The sequence below is a fragment of the Lathamus discolor genome, chromosome 8 (genome assembly GCF_037157495.1).
Source record: "Lathamus discolor isolate bLatDis1 chromosome 8, bLatDis1.hap1, whole genome shotgun sequence".
Lineage (NCBI taxonomy): Eukaryota > Metazoa > Chordata > Aves > Psittaciformes > Psittacidae > Lathamus > Lathamus discolor.
In genome coordinates this window covers 2,956,319-2,981,288 of record NC_088891.1, presented here as the reverse complement: position 1 = coordinate 2,981,288, position 24,970 = coordinate 2,956,319, and the positions used below count along the sequence as shown (strand labels likewise).

Genomic DNA, 24,970 nt, shown 5'->3' with positions numbered 1-24,970 from the left:
GCTTCTGCACATGGATGAGCTCAGTGTTAGCAGCTTTTTCTATGTATATGACTTAAAGGAAGGTGCCGCACAGTCCGAGCTTGGTTAGTGTTTAAAGGTGAGCAGACAATAGGCAAAGACTAACAAATGCTATCATAAAATGCAAATCTTTAGGCTAAAAATACCTGCATGGACCGGGGCTGGTCCTGAGTCCCTGGGGTGGTTGTGCTATGGGCGAATGGCTCATGCAGGTGAGGAGCTGAGAGCTCCCGGCGCGGCCGGAGCAGGAGCAGTCACAGCTCCAGGGACACTGCCCAGATGACAGACTCTGCCCTGGGGCTTTTGGTTTGTTCTGAGACAAAGAAAGGCTCGGCTCTACCTGCCAGCGGGTCACAGCTTCTGCTGGCTACTACAGGCAGGCAGGAGAGCCTGGGCAGCCTGGAATAAACCAGCTCTGGATTTTGGGTGTGAGGACAGCAAGACTTGCAAAAGGGAAGAGAAGGCTCCTTAAAGGGAGACTTTAGAGCAGCTCCAGTGCCTAAAGGGGCTGCAGGAAACCTGGAGAGGGGCTTGGGACAAGGGCCTGTAGGGACAGGCCAAGGGGAATGGCTTGAACCTGCCCGAGGGGAGACTGAGATGAGCTCTCAGGCAGAAGCTCTTCCCTGTGAGGGTGCTGAGGTGCTGGCACAGGGTGCCCAGAGAAGCTGTGGCTGCCCCATCCCTGGCAGTGCTCAAGGCCAGGCTGGACACAGGCGCTTGGAGCTCAAAACAGAGCTGGGCTCCGATTCATTAAATGTAGATTAGAAAAGACCATTGGCTGCTACAGCGACAAAGGCGGATGGTGACAAGTCCTGCTCCTGCAGTGTTGCAGGTTAGTAGCTGTGTGGGTCAGTGCTCATCTGTCGATGGAAGTGGGTACCTCAGAGCTGGCATAGGCAAAAATCCCAGCACATCCTGCATTTTATTAAGTCCAACTCAGCTACTTTTCTCTCCCTAAGCTAAAATGCACCTGCAGTGCTGCTGGGGCTGACACCACCTCCCAGGCAGGTGCCCTAAGGCTGGAGCCGCAGCACCAGCCCTTCCCTTCCTAGCAGAGACCGGTGAAATCCCACTTGGGCTGCCCAGACTCATTTGGCCTCTCCTAAGAGCTGCCTTTTCCCAGAAGATCCTGGGAAACAGCACGCCAGTTCCCACTGACGTAAATGGGAATTCTGTGTCTAGCTGGGGACTAGACCCTTTGCTCTGGATGCAATATAACTTACGGAGCACCAGTGTGTGCGTGGCAGTGTGCTGTACACCAGGGAGCCCTTAGCCACGAGACGTCTTAGGCACAAGATCACCGAGAATTTAACTCTCAAGGATGTAGAAGTGTCTGAGTTACTTTGTTACGAAGGGGGGTTGGGGGTAATTAAGAAGTGTGCCCTCAGTTTAACCCAGAACAAATGTATTTAGGAAGCCTCAGCCCAATCACCCGGTAGGACACGTGCGAGCTCTGGCCATGCTGCCTCATCGTCCCCCTGTGTATTGAGCTCTTGTGGTGGTGCCACAGCACTCACTGCGAGCCCTTCATCAGCTTGACACGCTAGAGATATATGGGGAAATATGGAAATATGGGGAATAGGCTCTAATTTTGAAGTCCCTGTCTCCGTGTTGCCTGGATACCAATCACCAGACCTTTGAAAGTTTTAGTTTTGATACCAGGGACTGGAAATGTACCTGTTCCTCCCACAGACCAGGCTCCTCTCTGATAATCCTCTGGCATTCTGATGCCCAGCCTTGGTTATCTACAGCCACGTTTGAAGTGCTAAGGAACTATGATGTATGCAGGTGAAACACGTTCTCCTACTATTTAATCCCATGCATGGGTGACGTTCAGCATAGCGTGCCTTGCTGGCTGCTGTCATTAACCTGGCTAACCTTGGCTGCTCTAGGACAGCAACACAGCGACAGCTTAGTGCTGCTTTCTGGAGTGTGACACAGCTGTGGGACCCATTCCTGTCCACCAAACAAATGAACCACGCTGAACCAAGCCCTGAACCCCTGAGGCAAGTGCACCAGTGTTTTGAATGGCTGAGACTTTGCTGGCTATCGTGCAAAGCCTGAGGTCACTTCAACCCACCAGTGCATCAGCCCTGGGACCAACCCTGTGCCCTCCCGGCAGAGCATCCCATGCAATGCTCTGGGGTCAGCACCAAACACCATTTTCAACTGCAGGGCAAGATTTCTCCAGTGAGACCTAGCAGATACTGATGGGAAAAGACATCATCTTTAAACTGCATTAAAGTATGTAACAAAGCACCCGCCTGCCAAGTCTTCTTGCTGACAGAATCCAATTGTTTGGGACTGGGAGTTCGTTTCATGAGAATGACCCAGCTTAGAAGATACCTTCTCTCCATCTTTCATATGAATTTAGCTAGGCAGGGCCAACGCAAGACCTGGCAAGGGCAAGGAGAGCTGCACACCGAGCATGGGGCCCCTCACCCAGCTCCTCCTGGGAATGAAAGTGCCCCCGGGCTGCCTGAACCCAGAGCCTGACCTTCAGACCGAGCTGCTGGAAGCCTGTAGCCATCCAAGGGCAAATGCTCCTGAGAAATCTCTGCCAACTGCCTGCAGGTGAGGTTCAGAACCCCCCTGGGATGTCAGGTGTGTTCCTGTGTCCCCAGCACCCTGCCCGTCATCGCCAGCCGAGCCAGACCACATCAGCCTCCCTGACGTGGCTTCCAGGCCTGAGTGTTCAATGTACAAGTGATAAACATGTAAAGAAAGTGGCTCAGATCCTAAATAATGAACAGAATGTGCAGCAGCAGGAAAAGCATTTCACAGTTTGCTCTTCCTGCGATTCCTTTTCTCCCATTCGCACTGGGGTGCCTCATGCTGTGTGACTGTGTCTCTGGATGGGGATTCCTCCTGCATGTGTTTAAAGCAGCTTTTTGACTTTTTAAGCACAGTAATTTGGTTGAAGCTAATCTTGAAGTTCATACTTCCATGGAAAGAGAACAACCTGCCCGACTAGAATAAGAAAAAGAGAATCATTGAAGGAGCTGAAACCAGTGGCCTGAGTCAAATCTACATACATAATCTAGTTTTATAGGGAAGGACTTTGCCATGGATCAGTGGTTTCCTCTAGCAAGCCTGGGTGTTAAGGTGATGCTTTAGCAATATTATGCCACTTTATCTTGTAAACAGCAGCTACAAAGTGGTGTTCTCTAGGCCTGGCTATAAGCTGGTCATTGCTTTTTATGGGCACTTTCAATGTCCCTTGTTAGCTCAGGTAAAGGTCTTGCCCAGTAACACCTTGGCCATAGCAAACAAGTGAGTGCCTTGACACCAGCCCTGTGCCTTGACCCTTTTCCCTGTTGCTCAGCTGGTACCAGCTCAAGGACATTGTGCAGTGTTTACCTGCTGGGCTGAGGGAGGGACATTCCCAGCTGGTGTGTGCAGACACAACAGGCTGGGATTCAGAGCAAGGACTTCAGCCTGAAACCTGCATGTTCTGAGGGAGACAGACTCCTTGCTCCATCTCCTGTACCACAAGCTCAGTGTGCCAAACCCAGCCCAAGCTACCAGGAGCTTGTGCGGACCACTGTGCCAAGTGGTCTTTAAGTCCATCCCGAACTGGAGTATTCTGAATGTAAACCTGGAGGACAACTGAAACGTAAAACCACTGGGCCTTGTGCTCGTGACTCATCTACAAGCCCTTTTTAGAGCTGCCCTGGAGTCAATGCCCATTAATTGCTTCGTGCCGGCGTGACTGGTTAATGTTCTGAGCGAGGTCTTTCCTCAAGCCCTGCTATAAATCTCTTTCAGCAAGGCCACGCAGCAGGGTCAGCTTGTTTTCTAGTGGCTTTGTTTAAGCTCTGGAGAGCCAAGAGCCTTACAGAGCCACAACTTAGGCAAATGACCAGTCTGTCATCAGCACCTGCCACCAGGAAGCCCTTGTAGGTGGCTAATGGGTCCTAAAAGAGCTTCCCCTGGCCAGACAGCTCCACCTGCACCTCCTGTCCCTGCAGCAGAGGCCTCCCTTTTTATCTCTTGCTGCTTTGCTGAGGCAGGAGCCTCCAGCCTTGTAAAGACTCGAATCCATAATTCATGGGCCCCAGACATCTGGCTCAGAGTCAGGAGTGCTGCCAGCTGAGCGTACGTTGGAGGTAATGGCTCTGTCCCTTTCTGCCTCTGCATGGCCCCGCTCCCGGGTGCTCAGGTCTCTCCTATCTCACCTCTTCTACGACACCCTCCTCAAACTCTTTGCCAGGGTGGCTGCAGGCACTGGATACCATACCTTTGAAGCTTTTTTCCATTATGTATGTGTTCTGACGTCTATCCATCCCACAAGCACCTGCATGGAAATGATATATAATGGAAAACAAATAAATATTTATGTAAATTGGATTGCGTTGACGACTGAGCAGCATATATTCTTTCCCCTAAATTGTACATCAAGGCCCTCATTTAGGGAGGCTCTTAAGCACATCCTCAGCTGTAAGCATGCACTCAGTGCAGTGGGGATTCTGTGCACGCCTAGAATTATGCATATGCTTAAGAGCTTCCCTGGAAGGGAGGGCTTTCCTGAAGCAGGGCACTGCTCTTTACCAGGAGCAGCTATCCATCAGGAGAACAGCAAGAAAACATCATCTGCTGGTATGTTCATTACTGAAACACTGGATTGGATTAGTAGGAGCCTAAATCATCTCCTTCCAAACTTGAGTCCACAGGTTCCGTTACATTACCCTGTGGCCAATTCTAGGCTTTGCTTCATCGTGGATAGTGTGGTATTTAATTCACAGTCTTAGACTCTAAGGTGTGCCCAATCCTCTGTTACCTACTATTGTTTGCTTATCCCTTTGCACAGCTCAAGAACTGAAATGACCACAATCCCCAAGTGACTACAGAGGCCTGAAAATGCAGTAACTGAGAACAGAGCTGACAGCAAAGACTTCTGCCTCATGCAGCTTTGTCCCTTACAGAAGCAAAGATAGAAGGGGATGGGAACCTTTACTGCAAATGATCCTAGATATCAATCAAAAGGCAAATCTAATGGAAGCCTTTAAATCTTTTTAACTATAGAGTCTGCTATTTCTTACTGACTAGCAAAATCAACACAAATTTGGTTACAGAGATAGAAATGTCTTTGTGGTTTATGGGATTCCCAATCAAGTAACTAAGTTATGCTGGTAAAAGAGCCCTGCAAACAGCGTGTCCCAGAGGTCTCCCTGCTCTTTGTCCCTGCGTGTCCTCTGGTCTCTACAGAAGAAGCTGTCACCACCACTGGCAATGCTGTACCAGTCCCCTTTTCACAGCACCTTTGCTTTTGGTGAATAAGGAAAATCACTACATTAGACAAGAAATGTGTTACTGGAACATCAAAGCCACCCCCCTTTGCAGAGTGCCCACCCTGAGCACAGCAAAAGGGCTGTGGCTCACAACTGGCTCTCTCTGATGGGGCTCTTGCCTTTCTAGCCAAGAGTGACTGCCCAAAGCTTTTGAGCACCTTCTGCTTTGTTTTCCACCACTTGTCCTGAGCCAATTCCCAGACTCACTCCTGGGAAGAAGCAGCAGAGGGCAAGGCTGACTGGGTGCTTTGGGCACAGGGGGGAAGCTCTTTCACATAGCAGTATTTGCTGCGTGCTTTTCTTCTCTCCTGCATTCTCTAGGGCAGAGTCCTGAGTGAAGAGGATGGAGCTGATTCATCCCTTGGCTCACATCCACAGTGCTGGTGCTCTCTTTCCCAGCAGTGGTGTTCCCAAAGGCCATTCCTGGTGATCACACGTCCTCCTGGCAGGCCTGAGCAAGCCCCCATAGGCAGAACACACAAGCAGGACAGCTTCACAGGCACACACTCAGGGGGCTCTGGTAAGAAGCAGCTCGCACCACACAGAGCAAGGCTGGAGTGCTGGTGGGCACACAAATGGGCTCAGAGGGTGAAGGGGCCATACCCACAGAGAAAGCACCAGCAGGGAAATAAAAGAAACCCAGGCTGACCCATGGGAAGGTGCATTGGACACAGCGTTGCTCAAATAGAGCAACAGCAACATGGGAAAGACCTTCTGGCTTTGGAAGGCTGGGATGAATTACTTTGCTCAAGATCATGAACTTTAAAATATTGACCAGCCAGAGAGAGAGAGACAAAGCAAGGAGCAAAAAACACGGGAGTGATCCTGTAGGACAATGTCCTCATAACTGCTGGGGATTAATTAGATGCTTAGAGTAAGCACCATGAGGAACAGGTGATTTGTGGAAACAGAGGTTACCCGGGGAATGGTTACCTGTGCTCGCTGCACAGTGCATCCCTGCAAGAATATTGCATCTGTTCTGAGCATCCTCATCAGATCTTTACAGGAATGATCGCACTGTGACTGTGAAGACCTGGATGAAAGCTGGAGCCTTGGGGCTGCTGTGAGGCCTCAGCGATACCAACCAGAGCTTTTGGTGGCTCGGAGAGGAAGGACTCCACCTTCTGAGCATGTTTTGTTAGCTCAGCTCCCTGTGAGCTCCTGCCAGTCCTATTGGAGATGTCAGACATGCCTGGAGGGGCTTCTGCAGCCACAGACATCACTACATCTGCTCTGAGTTAGCCCAGACTCGTTAGACCCCGCTGGAGGGCAGGTGCTGTGTGAACATAGGGTTCAGCTGAGTGAACCTGACTTCTGGTTCAGAGTTGGGCAGCAGGCAATCCTTTTCACCCTGAGCTGCAGAGCAGCACTTTGCCATGCTCAGAGCTCACTCCAGTGTAGCTGTAGAAAACTGAGAATCCTTCTTATGGGAGGATGGCTCAGAAAAGCTGGGATACACCTGCTAGAAAAGATAGATACCGGCAGGGTTGGTGCTGCCTTGGGAGGGCTGCACAACCTCTCAAAGCCCTTCCCAACCTGTTCCCTGTAATTCTGCCTTTAGTCTTCTTCTATGTCTTATAATTCTGTGGGTTTATGACCCATTTTTGCCTATTCATTGCATTCCTCAGGAGGTGAAATGAATAATAGATACGTTACTTTTTAAACTGCAAAAGCGGTTAATGTGGAAGGGGCCTGAACAGGGCAGGAATCTGGCTCTTCAGGAAAGGCCAGGTTTAAATCTGGAGTTAAGTTGTCTGCGGGGTGAAATCGCAGTCTCGGTTGGAAATATTTTTCCCCACCTTTTTGGCTTTGAGAAAGATGCAGAGTCAGGTCTGACCCAAACTTTGAGTCACTCGGGATGTGCTGCAAATCACACTCCAGGCTCTGCTCTGAGCACTGCTGTTAGGAAAACATTACAGATAAAACCAGTTTTGTCTGCAGCCCGCTGTGCCCAGCACTCCAACTAATGAGCATAACAACCTTTTCTGAACTCAGTGGGTGGTTTAGGACATTTGACTTGCTTGGAATAGGAGCTGGAAGATGGACTCTGCAATTGCGTAATGCAGACTGGACTGGAGGAGAGAGGTTAGTCACAGGGCAAACAATTCCGGTTCTGCAACAAGAGCCAGTGAATAGGAAATGCAAAGACAAGGCATTCCTTGAAATTAGTGGGACTAAGCTGCATTGAACAAGTAGTGACACATGGCAAAGGTGACAAAGCCACCTTTCCTTGGCACCACAGATACCCCAAACCCTAATCTCTCAAGCGCTGATCCATGAGAATGACTTGTGCAATGTGCTCATCACTAGACTCCATTTAACAGGTATGACTCTCTCTCTGAAAAAGCCTGATATTTGAAGCTCCCAAGAAAATGTGCCAGCAGTAAAAATACAAGCTTTGTTCTGCTCCTTGCATTTCCCAGTTGGAAAGAACCCAAACCTGGCAACTGAAGTCCTGTAAAACAGGTAAGATATCCCCTTGGTGTGAGCAGCCCTTTCTCTGCTCCCTCAGAGAGTATCTTTCTTTCTTCCTTTCCCTTTCCAAATAAAATGACCAAGGGATGACTCCTGGCTGAGCAAAAGGCAATGATGCAAACTGGGAGCAATCAAAAGGTGATTTCCAAGGCTGCAAAAGCACAGCCTGCAAGAGCGAGGGGAGCAAAGAGGGGTTAATAAAAGCATTCATGTGCCTGTTACCTGTGGGATTGCCTTTACGAGATACACAAACAAATAGAAAGTACATGGTGTTTCCAGAGAGCATCCTGCTGACCCTCTTATAGACACAGAACTAAAGACGCATTGCTTGGAAGTGAGGAGCTATGGTGCCAAGCACACAGAAAAGGGCACAATACCCCCCATCTGCTGAGCAGCAGGGCTCTGCTTCTGCTAGAAACAGTCTCCTGAGCTGCCAGCCCTGCTCCTGAATGAGTAGCTTGGGAGTAGCTGCTTCTCCTGCTCTGCCTGAGCTTGGAGATCAAAGTGGGATCTAAGCCTGGATCCAGCATGGAATGGAGAAGCAAGTTTGTCCCCATCAGAAGAGTCCCTGAATCATTATACCCAGCCTGAGCACAGCCATGACCCTGAGAAGTGAAGGTATGGTGCAGATCAAAATACAGAAGGTATCAGCCTGGGATAGGTCTGGACCACATCCAACCTTGAGCACAGATGTGATCAGAAATGCCTTGCAGAGGTCAAGGGAAAAGAAAAGGGAATTAAGAAAACTCCTTGTGCTTGCAGGTTTTAGCAGATGAGTGGCTCAGTTAATTTTCACACAGATATTCTGATGATTTCCTTTCCCCCAGCTCTAATTCATATTTATGACACTTGCAATTCCTAACAAGCCTACAGACATTCCTGTGAGCCGGGTTCATCCAAAGATCCTGTTCTTTGGCACCACTGCCCCAGCCAGAGGAGCTGCTGGCTGAAGAACCAGGGAGGTGAGCTGAGGGCTTTCCATCTGCTCCCAGCTTCTACACATCTTCTCTCTGTATTGCCTGAGGTCACAGCAGAGAGGAGCTGTCCACTTCCATTTTAACTGTTTTTAACTTAATCCAGCTGCTATCCCAGCTGGAGCATCAGTATCATAAAAACTAAGACTAATAGATCAGAAGGTGGTTCCTCTAACTCTTCAGTACTTCCATGAATGATGCAGCTTAAAGGTCAAGATCCCCCATGGGAACTTATTAGGCTTCACTGATATTACCTGTTTACAATTCAAAATCAAAGTTTTTAGCTTTCTGCTGAAATTTGCACACATAGGTGGAATCTGCAGCTTTTATTGCTGCGGGATTACCATGAAATGAAAACATTTTATGGTAAAAATGGCCTTGAGCTGAGCAAGAATGCAGCATTATCAAAGTCAGCACAAGTAAATGTTGATTTTCATACTGAAAGGGAAGAAAAAATCTCTTGTTGTTACCAATTAGTGTGAAAAAAACATTCTGGAAGAAGCAAAGAAAACAAGGAAAAAATGTATCTGGGATGCAAAATGCAGTGACTGTTTTGCCTAACTAAAGTATTTATCACTTCTACATCATTCTTACTGCAAAGGCACTTAGCATCACTTCTGCTACTAAAATAAAATGCATGAATGCAGGACAAATCTGGCACTCAGGGAGTTCCGGACACTGCAAGATAAGAATAAAGCCAGTGAGAAAAGCAGTAAAATGGGAAAAAGAAAATGAACTTGATTTGAGGAGCTGGAAATCCCGACACCCCCCAGCTCTCTGTGATACGTACAGATTAACACAACAGCAGTTCTGCAGCTTGGTGTACAGAAGAAAACACTAATGGTTGAAAATGATGGAAAAGGTTTTGCATGGAAGCTCGACAGGTTTGTGATTTTCCTGATGCAGGGAAGACCTGATCTTTGGAGCAAGGCATGGTGTGTGACCAAAAGAGCAGTGACAAGATGTGATGCGTGGTGATGCCCTGTCTTAATTCCTTTGCCATGTGAGCTGTGAGATAGTTGACATTAAAAATCCCATAATACCACTTAATACTGCAAATATTCAGTAAGGTATTAGTAATCCCAGTAAAGGAAAGGGCAAGTGCTTTCTGCCATCGACAAGCTAAACTCCCAGTGCTTAGATAGGAAAACAAATAGCATCCAAAGCACTAAGTCTGGATGGGTTTGAGATAAGAGCTGCTAAAAACCCTGTTAAAACTGAAGCCAGGAAGAATAAACTCAGAAGGGGCCATTAAACTTCACTCTTGGCTTGTTTGCACTCGGTGGGCATTCAAAATTGCCTGAAAAATGGCTACTCTGTGATTAACTGGGAGATAACAGGGTGTATTGCACGCTCCAGCTCCCACAGAGGCTCCGGGTTTATGGATGTGCCAGTATGTGGTGCTGAACTTTATTAAGCATGGAAGGAAAAAAATAATGCCAAATTTGAATTTTTAATGTCCTAAGTTAGTCCTTAAAAACCCATTTATAGAGTAGTTGATAGTGATTGCACAGAGCAACTGAGGGAGGGAGATTAGAGAGGATATTGGCTCTTCTTTCCCAACCTGTGGTTTGTGGTAAAGGAAACCATTTTCAATACTTCATCTTTCACTACTGGCAATTCTGACTGTGAAATAACGAAAACACCAATATTTTTCATTATGGTTAATGCCTTTATGAAAGGCTGACTTGGGTTTGGAATTGCTCTAAAGTCTACTAAAGTGATTAGATTGTTTAAACGTTACTGACCTAGTTCATTCAGATAGCTGTAGGGTCTCCAGTCTGCAGTTTCTCTGTCAAGAGTTTTGTTACTGAGCTGTTCAAAAAGTATGATAATGGGTTAATGCTGAAATAAAGACAGTTCCCACCCAAAACTACAGCCCAAGGATGGCATGAATCAAAATGGGAGATGACTGTTACCTTTGGCCTCACCATTTCAGTTCTTTAGCTGTATGAATCTGACAGTTGTTCACTAGCATTAGGGAAAATCACAAAGGAAAGTCACTTCACCAAGCAATGAACACAAGCATGCCGGAAAACAGAGATGTCCTTCAGCATCCAGGGATCACAACTTGAATGCTTGTGTGCATGGAGTGACATGCTGGCAGTTTCAAAACAACTAATGGAGATAGATGGATGAAAACCACCTACATAAGCATGCAGATAGGAGCTGTTTGGAACAAAGGGGATTTGCTGATACATCTGTGTATTTGTTTAGGGAAAAGAGACGTAATGGCTACAAGATTTCTCTCAATTCAAGGAAAATAACATTGGCAATAAGGAAGCGTGAAGCCCTGTGCAGATCTGCCAGCAAAAGTGGAAAGAAGTCCAGGGCTGCCATCCAGATGCTGCTGCTGGAAAAACACCTCTTGCCATGTGGCAGCTGGGACCCCGTGTGTGCCAGCATGGCGGTGCCATTGGAGGAGGTGGCAGTTGTATCAAGCACATGTGTCAATGTGCTCTTCAATTTCCTGCCGGTTGTAGAAGTCTCACTTGAGCCAGGTAATGCTCAAGCACAACAGCAGAGGCAAGTGCAGTGCCAGCCTGAGGGATGGGGATTTGGGGGGGGCTTGGAGTGAGCTCGCTGGAGCATATCTTATGGTAGTCAGCACAGGGAGAGAGGCTGCTGTTTGTGGGTGTGTGGCTCCACTAGACTGGGGCACCACAAAGTGTATGGAGAGGGGCTTTTTACAAGGGACTGTAGGGACAGGACAAGGGGAATGGCTTGAACCTGCCCGAGGGGAGACTGAGCTGAGCTCTTAGGCAGAAGCTCTTCCCTGTGAGGGTGCTGAGGCGCTGGCACAGGGTGCCCAGAGAAGCTGTGGCTGCCCCATCCCTGGTAGTGCTCAAGGCCAGGTTGAACACAGGGGATTGGAGCAAGGTGCTCCAGTGGAAGGTTGAACTGGACGGTCTTTAAGGTCCCTTCCAACCCAACCCAATCTGTGATTCTGTGTGATGGGGTGAGTCCCAGCAAGGAGGGTCTGTGAATCACTGTAATTGCTGAGTTTTTCACCTCAACATTTTCTCCTCAAAGCCCACATCTGCTGGTCCTGAGGAAGTGTCAGTACAAGAGCAAATCCCAACCCTGTCTCTAAAAATTAAAGTTATGAAGCCATCAGTGCTCTCCTGTGTCTGCTTCCAAACTGGAAAGCTCCTGCCTCTGTTTCAGAGGGCTCAGCTCTGCTATTTTACTGTATTTATAAGTAAATGAATAACAATAAAGGAGGTTAAAATTGAAACAAAGCATTCAAAATTACCAAACCATTTCATTTTTCCTGATGTCTCATTAATTTTTGCTTAGCTTTCATAGTGAGTTTTAAGACCCACTGATGTACTGAAGTCTATTGGAATATAAAATCCCAGCTGGTTCCCAGGTGAGAAGCACTGTGCAGGGTGCTGTGCAACGAGAGACCAGGGCCCAAACCCTGTTTTGGAGAGACCTGTTTAAAGGAAACACAGCCGGAGAGGGATAAAGGGGCTGTCCCATGTAACAGCTAGGCAAGCTGCTCTGTGCCACCATAGCTAAAGTGGTTTAGCCAGCTGAGTGCTGCGAGGAGCACACCACAGCTCGCAAGGAGTAACCGTGTCATGGGAGGTGGAGAAATACAGCAGGAAGGAGAAATGCTGGACCCAAAGAGAGAAGGAGGGCACGGGGCTGGGCAGCCATGCAGCTCCTCTGCCCCTTGGTTTAGGTAGTGACCACACTGGGGAGGGCTTAGGGTCAGGATATCTCCCCTGGCAAAAATTCCGCTATGAATAGGGCAATGGGGACCAGCAGGATCCTCCCAACCAGCCTGACCTTCTGTGAGCTTCCCCAAAGCTGGGCCACTGAGGATAAAGCTGCAGAGGTCTGAAGCCTCTCCCTTGTCTCCACAGAAAGCGTCTGCAAATACTTCTCTCTTCCAGGACCACCACATTAAGGACAACTACACCATATATTACAAACTGCCCATTGACATTTAGAAGCTTTTATCTGATCACAGAAACTGGGTTTTATTTGGGTGAAGGTTTGTAACAACCAGTGGCGAAACCCTGCCCTCACTGACTGGATCCTGCTGATTGAATTCCCTTGACTCAGGATGCAGACAGCAGTCTGGGGTGTTTTTACACCTCATGTTACCTGCCCTGGCTTAAACAGACACAGGAGAAACCATGGTGTGGGCACAGCAGGAGACAGCACAGGTAGAAAAGACTGTGCACATACACACACACACACAATGCTGGGTCTCTACAAGCACCTGCACAGTATTTTTAGAGCTATTCAACTGAAGATGTACACAAATAGGATTCATCATGTGTAAAACACGTAATTGTGCTCCAAATGGGCTGAACTCCAGCCTGGAAGAAAGATTCCAGACAAACAAAAGTGCAAATACACCGACCACACACACACACACAGATGTGTGCATATATGTACGTATATATAAACATATAGGTATACACACAGAGACAACAACAGATTAATGCCAGCACACTGAAGGGACCCATTTCAAATCCACGTGAAAGCCCAGCTCTGGCTGAAAAACCCTGTTGCTGCAGAGCCACCAGCACTGCCCTTGAAAGAGGTGGTTCTATGCCCTGCACTGTGTGGGGAGTGAAGCCAGATGATCACAACAGTCCCTTGTGGCCCCATAGCCCTTGAATCTCACATCAGACAGCAGCAGCAGAGCAGTGACAACTACATCTTAGTGCCTCGTCCTGTTCCTTCTCATTTTCTGTCTCCATCTATTCCCAGTAAGCTAACTTGTCATCAGCCCATTTGGCACCTTTGGCCCAGCCACTCTCCTCAAAGACATGCCCAGAACAGAAAGTGGATAAAGCTGGTTGCCTGCAGGATTTCTGGGGCAATCCTTGCCTGAGAGCCATGGCTGTGACTACACATCCTTGCTCCTGGCATGGACTGTGCATCCGGCGTCTCCCAGTTGGCAACACAGGGGTCATTCCTTCATCATCCAGCAGTTCCTTGTACTTCCCCAAAGCTGGGAACACAAACACTGACGGCAGATACATGGGATGGGTGGATGGGGCAGTCAGAGCAAACAAGGAACGGCAAGGTGAGGAAATGGAGATGGGTTTGTAATGTGGTTATGGCGGAATGAAGCTGAAGTTCCTGGCCCGACACCCGGTCCCTATAAATCAGTGTAGCCCCACGAAGGGCTCTGGCGGTTTCCATCAGCAGAGCCCACAGCCTTGGTCTTCATTTCCAGACCTCCAGAAAGCCACAGACACTGATTTCCAATCCAGCTGCACCACTTAAATCACATTTATTAAAGTCTTGGGGTTTCTATTAAAGGCTGTAGCTTTGCAGGATTTATAAATCAGCTCACAAACCCAAAATTTGGCATGAAGAGCTATGGGCTAGAATTGATTCTTTTAATGAAATGATTTGGGGACATTTCTAAGTTTTTCAGAATGCAGTCATTAGGAAGAAATGTGATTATAGCTGTCTCTTTGTGCTACCATCATTTCTTAACACACTATAATTTGTTAACTTATATTTTTTTTACGATACAAGATACTTCCATTTTTAGTGTGAAGCAAAATTGCTTTTTCTGGAGGAAAAAATACTTCATAGTAAATTTATCCAGTAAAAATCCTAGCTTTTAATTTTAGCAGTTTGGTTAAAACTACCTCATATCTGGCAACTTTGCCTTTAAGATCAAGGAGATGCTAGCATGAGTAAAGCCAAATCATTACCTGCCCGTCTGAAACAGCTGGATGGATCCCTGTGGCAGGCTGGTCACCAACATGCCATTTGTCTATGCTCGGGTTTAAACCACGACAAAGTCCACGGTGATTATGTATAGAAGTGCTGGCAGGAACTCCATCCTCCTTTATCCTCCAGGAGAGCGATCGGTAAGAGCTTTGCCATCAATTTCCCTGACTACTGACTTCAGGTTTCCATGGTCCAAGCCCCTGTTTCTCAGTTTTAGATGGGCATCCTGAACACTCTGCAGCAATTCTGTATTTGCAGCCTTTTTTCCTCGGACAAGTTTTAGTTAAAGGTACTTTAATGATACTTTCTGCAGCTGAATTCCTTTTTATTAGCTGGGTGACATCCAGTCAGACCATATCCAGTGACCTCTGTTTTGCGGTTTCTAATTTTATGTGAAGTCTTTGGTAGAATTTAGAACTTCTTTTAATAGATGGGAATCTGCTGGCTTTAAACATTCAGGACATCTAATGGCAATTGAATTTTATGATGTCTGTAGGAGCCAGCAACACCTGGACTGCAGCTGTGATGCTGTTCTCCTTCGGTAGGGAGCACGGGTGGAATTAAAAGCTCTGCAAAGGCACAGAGTGAGAATTCTCCATTTGCCTGTGACACACCAGGGCAGCAGCCTCATGCTTTATACAGAGTATTCTTCACAAGCTTTGGCAGCCTTTTGTGGAAGCAAGATATATGCTTATGTTCATGCACAATTCGAATCTCAAACACAGAGCTGGCATTGCAGCATGGGGAGTGGTTCTGTGAATGGTCCCACCGACCCCTCTCTGATCACAACAGGTTCTCAGCATCTGAAAATCTGGTCTTCAGCTCAAACAATGAGAGCTCTGATGTGAAGACACAGGTACGGAGTGTGGATCTCTATTTATCTGCTTTGGAAAATCTTGGTGCAGTAATTCTGTGGCACAGTTTCACTCGAGTTCATGTATGATGCTCTTTGCAGCATCATTATTACTTGCACATGGTGTAAGAATAAAAGCCAAAGCTACTTGTAGGAGCTAATAAATAAAGGTCAAATTTTGGCTTCACTTAAGCCGATAGTAAAATACTGACTTCGGCAGGGCCGGCATTTCACCCAAGCTGACTTTGCAAGCTCACTCACATGGGAAAAGCCTTTACTTGTAGTGAGGTGCTGCTAGCTCCTCCTCCTTAACTCCAATGATGGTTCTCCTGGACCTTACACAGAGACAAAGCTCAGCCCTGCAAACTCCTGCTGGCAGCTGGAGCAGGCTTTAGGGACATAAGGCTGGAAGGGCTTTGATCAAAGAGTCCCTGTGTCCAGCCACCTTTTACTGCAAACACCAGGCACATAATCACTTTGATGGCTGATCAAGCTCCATTTTAACTGTAATCCGATTTCTTTGTCCCATTAGGCTTACTGGGAAACTATTCCAAAATCTCACTGATCTGATGTTAGAAATCTAATTTCCAGCTTCGATGCATTCATGGCCAGTTCATCCTCATTTGTTCTCATGCCAGCTCTGTCATCTAACTCAAATAGCTCTTCTCCCTCCTAGTGTTTACCTCGCTGTATTTATAGATGGCAATCAAACTCCCTCTCAGCATTCATTTTGCTGGATAAAAGAAGCCAAGCCTTTTTTAGTCTCTTCTCATACTCTCCCCCTTATCCTCCCACTTGCTTTTTTGCCTGCATGTGTTCCAGTCTGAGCACTCCACTAGCACAACTAACCAGCCCTGTATACACCAGGAGGGTTTTAATGCCTCCACTCACACTTGTCTCTCAGCAACTTCAAAGGTTTTACCTTCAGGACATGCGTAGGGTCCTGAGCAGTGGCCAAAAGTCTGTCTGGCAGAGGGGAAAAGAGGAGGTGAGATACCTCCCACTGGTCCTAGAAGAGATGCAGGGAGGCTTGGCACTGCTCCCTTCCTATGAAGACAAACCTGTCCCCCAAACTGTGGTTCTCAGTGCAGTGCTGGACCTTTTAAGCTCCTGCTATCAGCCATCCTCAGCCACCTGGCTTCCCCAGTGAGGTACACACAAAGGAACAGAAAGGAAAAACCCATAAAAAAATAACAGAGTGGAAAGGACACCAAGGGAAGAGGAGAGAAAGAGCAAATTAAGACACAGAGGACAAGAGGGGCAGGGGGAGCACATGAGAGAAAAAGCCTTCTCAAACTGGAGCACGGCTGCGTCTCTCCACTGCCCTGTCTTTGTACCTTGCTCAAGCTGTCTCTGAAAGAAGTGATAGAGGAATGGCTCCAGTCCATTGCCTCAAGGCATGATCTCTTTTGAGCACAGGGAGGAAAACACATCCAGGGCTCTGGCTCAGCAGTTCAGAGATTCCTCATCCTGCATCTGTGCTGGTTCCTTTGTGACCCCAGCTGGCACTAGAAAGAAATGAATCCTCCAAGTACAACTTGTGCACATTTCCCTGAGAAAGTGGGAATGGCACCAGGCAAACTGATTTGGAAATGAAACTCATTAAGGCAGCCATTAGGGGCTTTATATGCTCTTTTGTCTTACTTGGCTGGAGGACTGCATAGACAGAAGCAGCTTATTTTTGGCCATCCTCAGCTATTCAGTACTGTAAAGCATTCTCATGAATAAGTAAGATGGTGAGAGATCTACAGGAGAAATCAGGCCATATATTTTGATAAGTGCCCTGAAAATACCAGATCAGGACAACCTGATCTGACTGACTGCTGGTAACAGTACTACAGCAGGGCGAACAGCTTCCAGGCTCGTCCAAATGCACCACTTGGGTTTTAAACTTTTTCTGCAGCTTAATATTTGAAGTAGCTCTGTGACAAGATGGCACTGCAGGCTGGGAAACCAGGATAGGTGCTTGTTGACCTTTTCTGAATTCATCTAAATTGCTGCAACAGGATTAGTGGTTCAGATCCACACTCCTGGTGTTCATCCTAAATTTGACATTAGGAACGTTTGCACTTCCAATTTGGGGAACAAAACTGCACGATGCAAGGGGACCACCTACAATGGAAAACATATTTACACATCTGTCTGAACTTCTCTCTGAGAAATCTCTGGAGCCAGCCTTTTTATTACATTTTAATGAGTTTTTCTTTTAATAACCAAGGAATGACTTACAGGAGCACGTGGAGAAATATTTTTGCATTCCCTGTCTCATACAATAGTGTCTTTTTTTGTTTGCATTAATCTTGTTCTCATGGCTTTCCAGTTAACAGAGCTACATTTGGATTGAGGTGACGCAGCCTGCAAGCGCCATCAGTTTTAAAGCTGACAACCTTGATGGGATCAAATGCATTTCCTTTTTTCCTCTGCTCCCTACCCTTTGTCCCACCTTGGCTTATTAAGGCTTGAAAAGGAAGAGCTGTCTTACTACTTCCTGTATCTGAATCTATTGCTAACATGCTGAATCCAGTGACAGTGTTGTCCATGAATGGTCCTAGGGAATCAATAGACACATGAGGTAAGTAACTCCTGGATGTTTGAGCAATACAGTCTGAATAGCTCTCAGAATGTCCCTGGATGAGAACAGTGCTCAGAAGCACCCTAGGAACCTTCTTGCATCTATTGACTTGTCTGTGTCAGCAGGGAATTTGTGTTTCTACTGATCTGGGAAACAAAGCAAAGTTAGATTTACTGACTTAATGATGCATTGATTTACTTTTGTTACGTTAATGGATAATTACTCTAGTTATTTATCTTCCCTGAGAAGCAAACATACCTTACAGTTGCTAGACACCTAGCACTATGGACCCAGACAGGCATGTGCTGAACTCCACTTACCACGCACAGAGTTTACGAAGACACACAGAAAGCAGACCTTTTTGTGTCTGTTAGAGCTCCCATGTCAGGAGCTGCTACACTGGGGTTTTAAATAATGCTGGCAGACCAGAGGATCGAACGGGCATTGCTTTGGTTGATTTCCTTGAACTGATAAAAACATTGCTACAGTGGGGTGGGATGATATCTACCTTACTGGAGCTGTTTCCATCCAGATTACTGGTAAAGAAGCGTGAAGTCACACCACATGAGAGAGTGTGGTAGCTTGGATTGGAAAAGCAATGTACACTGCCGCTACCTTGAGATACATCTGGGGAGAAAACAAGTCATCACAAAGTATTTTGGAAGCCATTATGATTCTTAAGAAACTGAAAGCATGGTAGCGATGATCTAGCTTAGAACAATTTGTTAGAGCACTGGCTGTTACTGAACATCTGATGAAATCTATCTTGCATTATCATGGTGTGAATCTGGACTATTAACATTACTATAAGGTAAAAAAAGCAAATGATTTAATTAATACAGTGTCATCTTTTTGAAGGTCTTAAAAAGTAATTCCTGGCAGTCCAGCTGCTTTGCAGGTGAGGGAAGAAACGCAAAACTCAGGAAATGCATGGTCTGCAACACAGTTTCTTTCTTAAAGGCATGTAAGAGCTGCTGTTGTGAATAACCCTTGGAGTTGTGAAACAATTAATTTGATACAAAAAAGGTAGTTAATGTTAGAAATTCAGGTGCTATAACCATACCAAGGAGTCCAAACCATTTTACATAGCTTTTTGTGCAAAGACGTAGAAAACCAGAAAATTGCAGCACTGAAAGGCAAACCTGGGCAGTTACAGTGTTACACTTAGAGACATTTCATCTATTTCCTCACTTTAACTTACCAACACATCACCAAAGAAAGTAATTTATCAAGAAAGGCATCATATTTACACTGGCACTTCTAATGAAAACATCAGTCCCAATCAGGTTCCAGCTTAATAACAAACTGATAAATATTTCAAGGTACCATCAGAAGAAAGGAGGAGAAGCAGCATCATTTGAATAGCCAAGCCCTGTAGGAAGTAAATGAATGGGTTTTAATAAACCATGGGCTTAAACTGTAGGTGGAAAGGTTAGTTGCAGGAAACACCTTCACATAGAAAGGGCAATGAGGTGCTGGGGTGGCTGCTTGTACCCATCACCAGTGATGTCTGACAGAGGTTGGCAGCAGATGGGTGAGGAAGGACATGGACCTGGCTGGCACTGCCTGCAGGAGTCACCATCAGCCTCTCCTTGCCCTCTGCGTTTGCATTCCTGTGAGCATGCTCTTTGCTTTGCTGACATCTTGTGGAGATCTAGATTTGGCTTAATTTACTGCAAAATATCCCGTTTCGAGTAAGTGGTTTTATCCGCAGGGTGCCTATTCCAGGACCGCGCTGGCACAGAGCTCAGAGGACACTGCCCAGGCACATACATATCTGACTGAGCATTTATTTTCTGCTGAAACACGCAGAGCCATTTCTGAGATCAGCTCGATCTGGTACTAAGTGCAGAGCCTTTTAGTACTAGCTATTTTCTGAGGTTGCTGCTAACAAAGTATCTCTGATTAGGATGTGATTCCAGAGCTACAGTCATTGCATTTAACTCGTTTCAGCTAGCCACTGCCCAGCACAGCAGCCAGGCTGCCAGGGCTCTGCCATCTCCCCTCACTATAACTGTGTGATATTTGCAGTGGAATTAACAAGAAACAGATATCTCTTGAAATAACGAGAACTGGGGCTGAAACCCAAACACCGTGTGCCCATGGCAAACACAGCTGCTCACAAACAGCCTCGAACCTGCTAAGGAGGGCTTGGCAGCTCCCCAGGGGAGCAGAGCTCATCCATCCTTCTCACAACCTGTGCTCCCAGTTAAATATAGACACTTGAATCCATGTCTTTCTGCTTTGTAGGTGAGTGTTGATGGCTGAGTCACACCAGCTCTCAGCTCTGCCTTCCGCCTTCCCTTATCTGTCAATGCCCTCTCTCAGCTGCAGGCAAGAAGGACCAGCTCCAAGGAAGAGGCACAGTCCACTGCCTTTGCTGCAAGATAAGGGCACACACCGACAGTTTCTGTGAGGCAGCTGACACATTACAGGTTCACACCCAGCTTATCTGGCCCTAGCTTGTTTTGTGCACCTGAAATGAGCAGAAGGAGAAGCCTACCAGCCTGTCCTACTATGTAGCACATCACTGAATTAATGAACCTGGGCTTGTACACAAGGCTGCAACACCAAAAATCTTTTCTTTCTTCATTGCATGCAGCACCATACACTCAGAATTACTCCTTCTACACAGTTCCATTTGGTCGATACTTAAGTACCTACCCAGGCTGATTTACCTTGATAGCACAGTCCATTTTCTACACATTTATTCATGAAGCTCTTGTAACTGCTGGCTGGAAATACATCACATTCAAATCTAATGCTATCCCAGTTTAAAAAATAAAATAAAACAACCCACAAAACCCTCTCTCTTCTCAAAGATGAGAATTTTTTTCTGCTCTGAAGAGAAAGCAGAGACTTAAATGCTTAAAAAAAAAAAAAAGGGAATTATTTAAATTAAACCAAAAAAACCCCAAAGGTTAATGTTAACATGGGGAGATCAGCCTTGGGAAGGGATCCATGATGGCAAAGTCCGGCTGTGAGCCCCTCGAGCCTGAGGCTGTGCTCCAGTGGGAGACCCAGGAGATCTGGATGAAGGCCAGGACACTGTCACTTGAAAGAGTGAGCTTGTGCTCCAAGCAGGGCTGTGTGGTGACACCAAGAGCCCTGGTCCCCACCCTGCAGTGGGAGAAGGGCAGGGGGGTGTGGAAATCAGGCACAAGGCCAGCCTTGAAAACAGGGAATAAGTAAGCACCCTGCATGAAATACACACCCAGACAGCTCAAGATGCAAAATGGAACTGTTTTCTTCTTCTGTATCTTCTCCACCCATACAGGGTGTAAGTGGGGTGGCCGAAGATTCCAAGCAGGAAGGTTTGCTGCCACCTCCTACTACGCATCGTCTGCAGATCATTTCTGTAAACATCTTGTCTAGGGTGCAGGATCCATGATGCTCTATTTAGGTTTTGGCTCTCAGCATAGGCTGAGAGTTTAAGACTTTAATAACACCTCAAGCATCACCTCACCCATAACCAAATCTCTGTGAAAGTACTGAAAAGAAATGTCTGCAGCTTTCCAGCACTGCTGCATACTTTTCCTTTCTGTCCCCATCTCCTTGAATTAAACAACCTGCACTTTAAAATCCTTGGTTGGGTGCAGTGTACTGTTCTTGTGCTGGGGAGCACCATTTTGATTTCAGGCTCATTTGGGAAAGTCTGCTCTCAGATCCGTGTGCTGTGTGGTTGAGCTCTCCCAGCGTGGATGGTTTTTCTTTTCCACTGGCTGCTGGGCAGAGTGTTTGTTTTGCTGCCACATCATTCATCCACAAACGCAAAAGAATCTAAGGGCTGCCCAGGGGGTTCCTCTTCCTTATAATCTCTCTCACACACATGCATGGATTATCAGCATCAGAAGAGCTGAAGACGTAAAGACCAAAAACATCCTCCAGAAATAAATTAATGTGCTGGAAGAAATTACTGCCTCCAGGAGCCAGGGATCTCTGTATGTGACTCTATTCAGAAGCAACAATAATAACACCACCCTAACAAGAGTAAACAAGCTAAAGAACAACAGTGGTAGGTCAGGCTTGCCATAATGGTACAACCTGTACAGGACTGGATACTGCAGTCTTTGCTCAGGTGGAATTCTGCTGAAGTCCATGGGTTTGACTGGGATTATATTAATTGGACAAGTACATCTGCCCTTAATCCACATAAGAAACTCCAGGTGAAGGCTGAAATCCCTGTTATCTCTATGTAATTGCTACTGTCCTTCAGCATGGTCTGCAGCCCACAAATGCACACATGCACTTATCTACATGTGTTGTTGCTATCCATCCATCCATGCTGTGAGCCTCTATTTCTTGTCTGTGACCTTGTCTCAGTATCCATCTGCCCATTTGCTGATGGGGAATATGCATGTCAGCACCTTTCCTGTCTTTCTGCTCTATAGAGGTGAAAGGCTGAAAACAGCATAGGTAAGGCCAAAGCTGGGAAGGTTACTGATGGGTAGAATGTTTCAGTAGGGGAATGCACTGCAGAACAGTCAGAATGTGGCAGGGAGCTTTCAGAAGCCCTTGTCTAGAAGCTGTAAATACCCTTATAAAACAAAGACCAAAACCTGAAACAATACTGATACCTGCAGACAATTTATAATGAGATGGAGATGGAGCAGTGTGATTTCTAACTCAGTCTTCCTCTCCAAGATCTTGTGACTTCCAGAGATGGCTGACCCTACTCAGCTGCAGCTTCCTGAGTGATAAAACTTACATTGCTACACAGACTGCACAGAGAAAGAAAGGAGAAAGAAAATGCCCAGCCTCTGCATTCCCATCACTGACTGAGATAAAGAGGAAGGAGGCATTATCCAATTTCTTTCTAGAAAAGCCCATACAGCACCACTGACCTTGTGCTGTTCCAGATTGCAAGGACCTGGTTCTTCAGGGTTTTTACAAACTGAGCTGACATAGAGCAGCAATGTCACAAGGGCAAGAATTAAATCCATTGTCTTTGCTGAAGCTCCAGAAGAGATCCCATGTTCAATGCAGCTGAAGGATGAGATCTCTCAGATACTTAGGATATATCCAGGGATTCAGCCATCCCCAGATACCTGTTTTTTCCTCAAGTACTGAAGTATCAAGTGGCATCAGGAGCTCTGGGATAGGTGGCTGCATCTGAAAGGAATGCGAAGAACATTGTATAGGGAGATGCAATGCCCATAAAGACAGAACCTGCAAGGACAGTCCTGGGCTACCAACATCTTCAAAAGCAATGGCTTTCTCTCTGTGGCTGAGGAAGAAAGTCATCTGGCTATGACAGCTTCAAAGGTTGAGAGAATCCTTCCTCAGCATTAACCTTTCTTTGGACTTGTGCAGAGTGTCAGGCTGGGATAACATCAGGTTGATGGGGAAGTCTCCATTCATGGTAAAACATGGAGAAAAAATAACTGAGGGATTTTTCCTCCCTTGCCTGAATGGAGGAGGTCAACTCCCAGCAATATTCCTCTCCTTATTCTGATATTTCTAAGTTGTGCCTCTGAAGCATGCTGGGTTACACATACATTAACAAGAAAAGCACAGCAATAAATGAGGTGTAGCAGGCTTTGTAAACAAATGGATACAGTGCCAATAGGAAAGGAATGGATTGCTGAGGAGTTCAAGAGCATTTTTTCCATGCCAGTGGCTGCGATCTGCTCTCTCGGAACTCGGAGCCTCGCTGCTGCTGAGATGTGCCACAGTTGCCTTTTGCATGTTCATGGTCTGGCTCTTCAAATGATGTTGAAATGACAAATTTCAGGCCAAGTTGTGCTGGCAACTAGCCGAGGATCAGACAAGCCCTCCCTGGCAGCGCTTGCATCTATTTCTTACCCAAATGGGCGGCTTAGGCAAGAGCCTGCAAAGCCCAAATTAAAAAATAAGAGGCAATGGGAGCAAGTCCAAGGCTGATCTTTTTTCCCCATCTTGTAGCTCTCAGAAGAAAGAATGCTCTAGTACAGGCCTGAGTGGTCTATATATGAGTTTGGTCAATGATGTTCAGCAGAAAGACCCTGATGTCCCCCAGTAGGGACAGATCAGAGGAAACAGGAAGGAGGTGAAGCCATTTCTTGGTCTGGCATCCTATCTGAGGCTGGCCACAGAGGAATGAAGAAGAATGACAGTGTTAAGAAGGAGATCTCATCCTCCAAAGTTTACCCAGTCTGCTGAGAAAAACTGTTCTCCGTAGCAGTACCAGAAGATAGAAAGAAGCAAGAAATGTGCTGTCAGTATGATTTTTTATGATCTTAAAGAGCCTTCCTCTTCCTCTCGCCTGCTTTCCTCAGCTCCTGTGAAGAAAATCCACACCAGCTGCATAGATGATGGGGACTGGGCTGCACACAGAAGGAAGTGACAGCAAATAGGATGCCTCAAATCACTAACTGCAACACAGACAAAAATAAAACCTTACGATTGACCCATTCAATTCCATTCCTCAAGCTAAAAAAGTCTTCTGAGGGTTTCACAAAGGGAAAACTTCTCTGCACTGCAATAGCAGCCCATTTAAAAAGTGGAGTTGATGTATTCCATGCAGCATATTTCTTGCTTAGGTATATCCTGTATCAGATTAACTAAATTTTCATATATAAAGCAGTTATATTTGGTTTCCTGTCTCTGTTAAGTGTTAAATGATCACAGTATTCAGGAGAAGAACAGAAGTAACATTTTTGAGGCTCAGTAACGCATTTTATAGATCACAGAAGCTTATATTTCTCCAACATACAGAAATGTGAGTCTATATTTGATTAACATAAAAAGACCCTTACCAGAAAGTGAGTAATCTGTATTAGTCATCCTCATGGCTGGAGTATAAGATACACTTGGCATGTCATGGCCCTTCTCCTTCTGTTTCCGTCGATACCACACAAACAGTGCCAGCAAGACCATAATAATTAGAAGGAGAATAATAATTCCAATGATTGCTCCCACTGAGTGCCTCTCTGATCCAAGAGCAGGGCTAATTTTAGTATAGGGGTTTAATTCTTCCATCATAAGAGCCGCTGTTAAAAGTAATTCATAACACACTGTAAATTGAATCATGCATTTCATCTTTGAAACACTATTTCTTTAAAGTAAGTACGTCATTGAAAGGGGAGAGAGA

General features: G+C 46.3%; 1 protein-coding gene across 10 annotated transcripts in view; it reads right to left on the bottom strand.

Moving 5' to 3' along the window:
* The window catches only part of MEGF11 (multiple EGF like domains 11), a 284,475-nt gene that overhangs the window by 3,612 nt on the left and 255,893 nt on the right, over positions 1–24,970 (bottom strand). For 5 of the 10 annotated variants that reach the window (XM_065688547.1, XM_065688549.1, XM_065688553.1 and 2 more), the window contains 4 exons: positions 24,636–24,869; positions 18,407–18,525; positions 10,507–10,573; positions 4,259–4,315 (listed from right to left, as the gene is read on the bottom strand). In XM_065688547.1, the coding sequence (XP_065544619.1) occupies positions 4,259–4,315; positions 10,507–10,573; positions 18,407–18,525; positions 24,636–24,869 (477 nt within the window). The remainder of the gene's footprint in view (positions 1–4,258; positions 4,316–10,506; positions 10,574–18,406; positions 18,526–24,635; positions 24,870–24,970) is intronic. The other 5 variants (XM_065688556.1, XM_065688557.1, XM_065688551.1 and 2 more) reach the window with 3 other exon arrangements.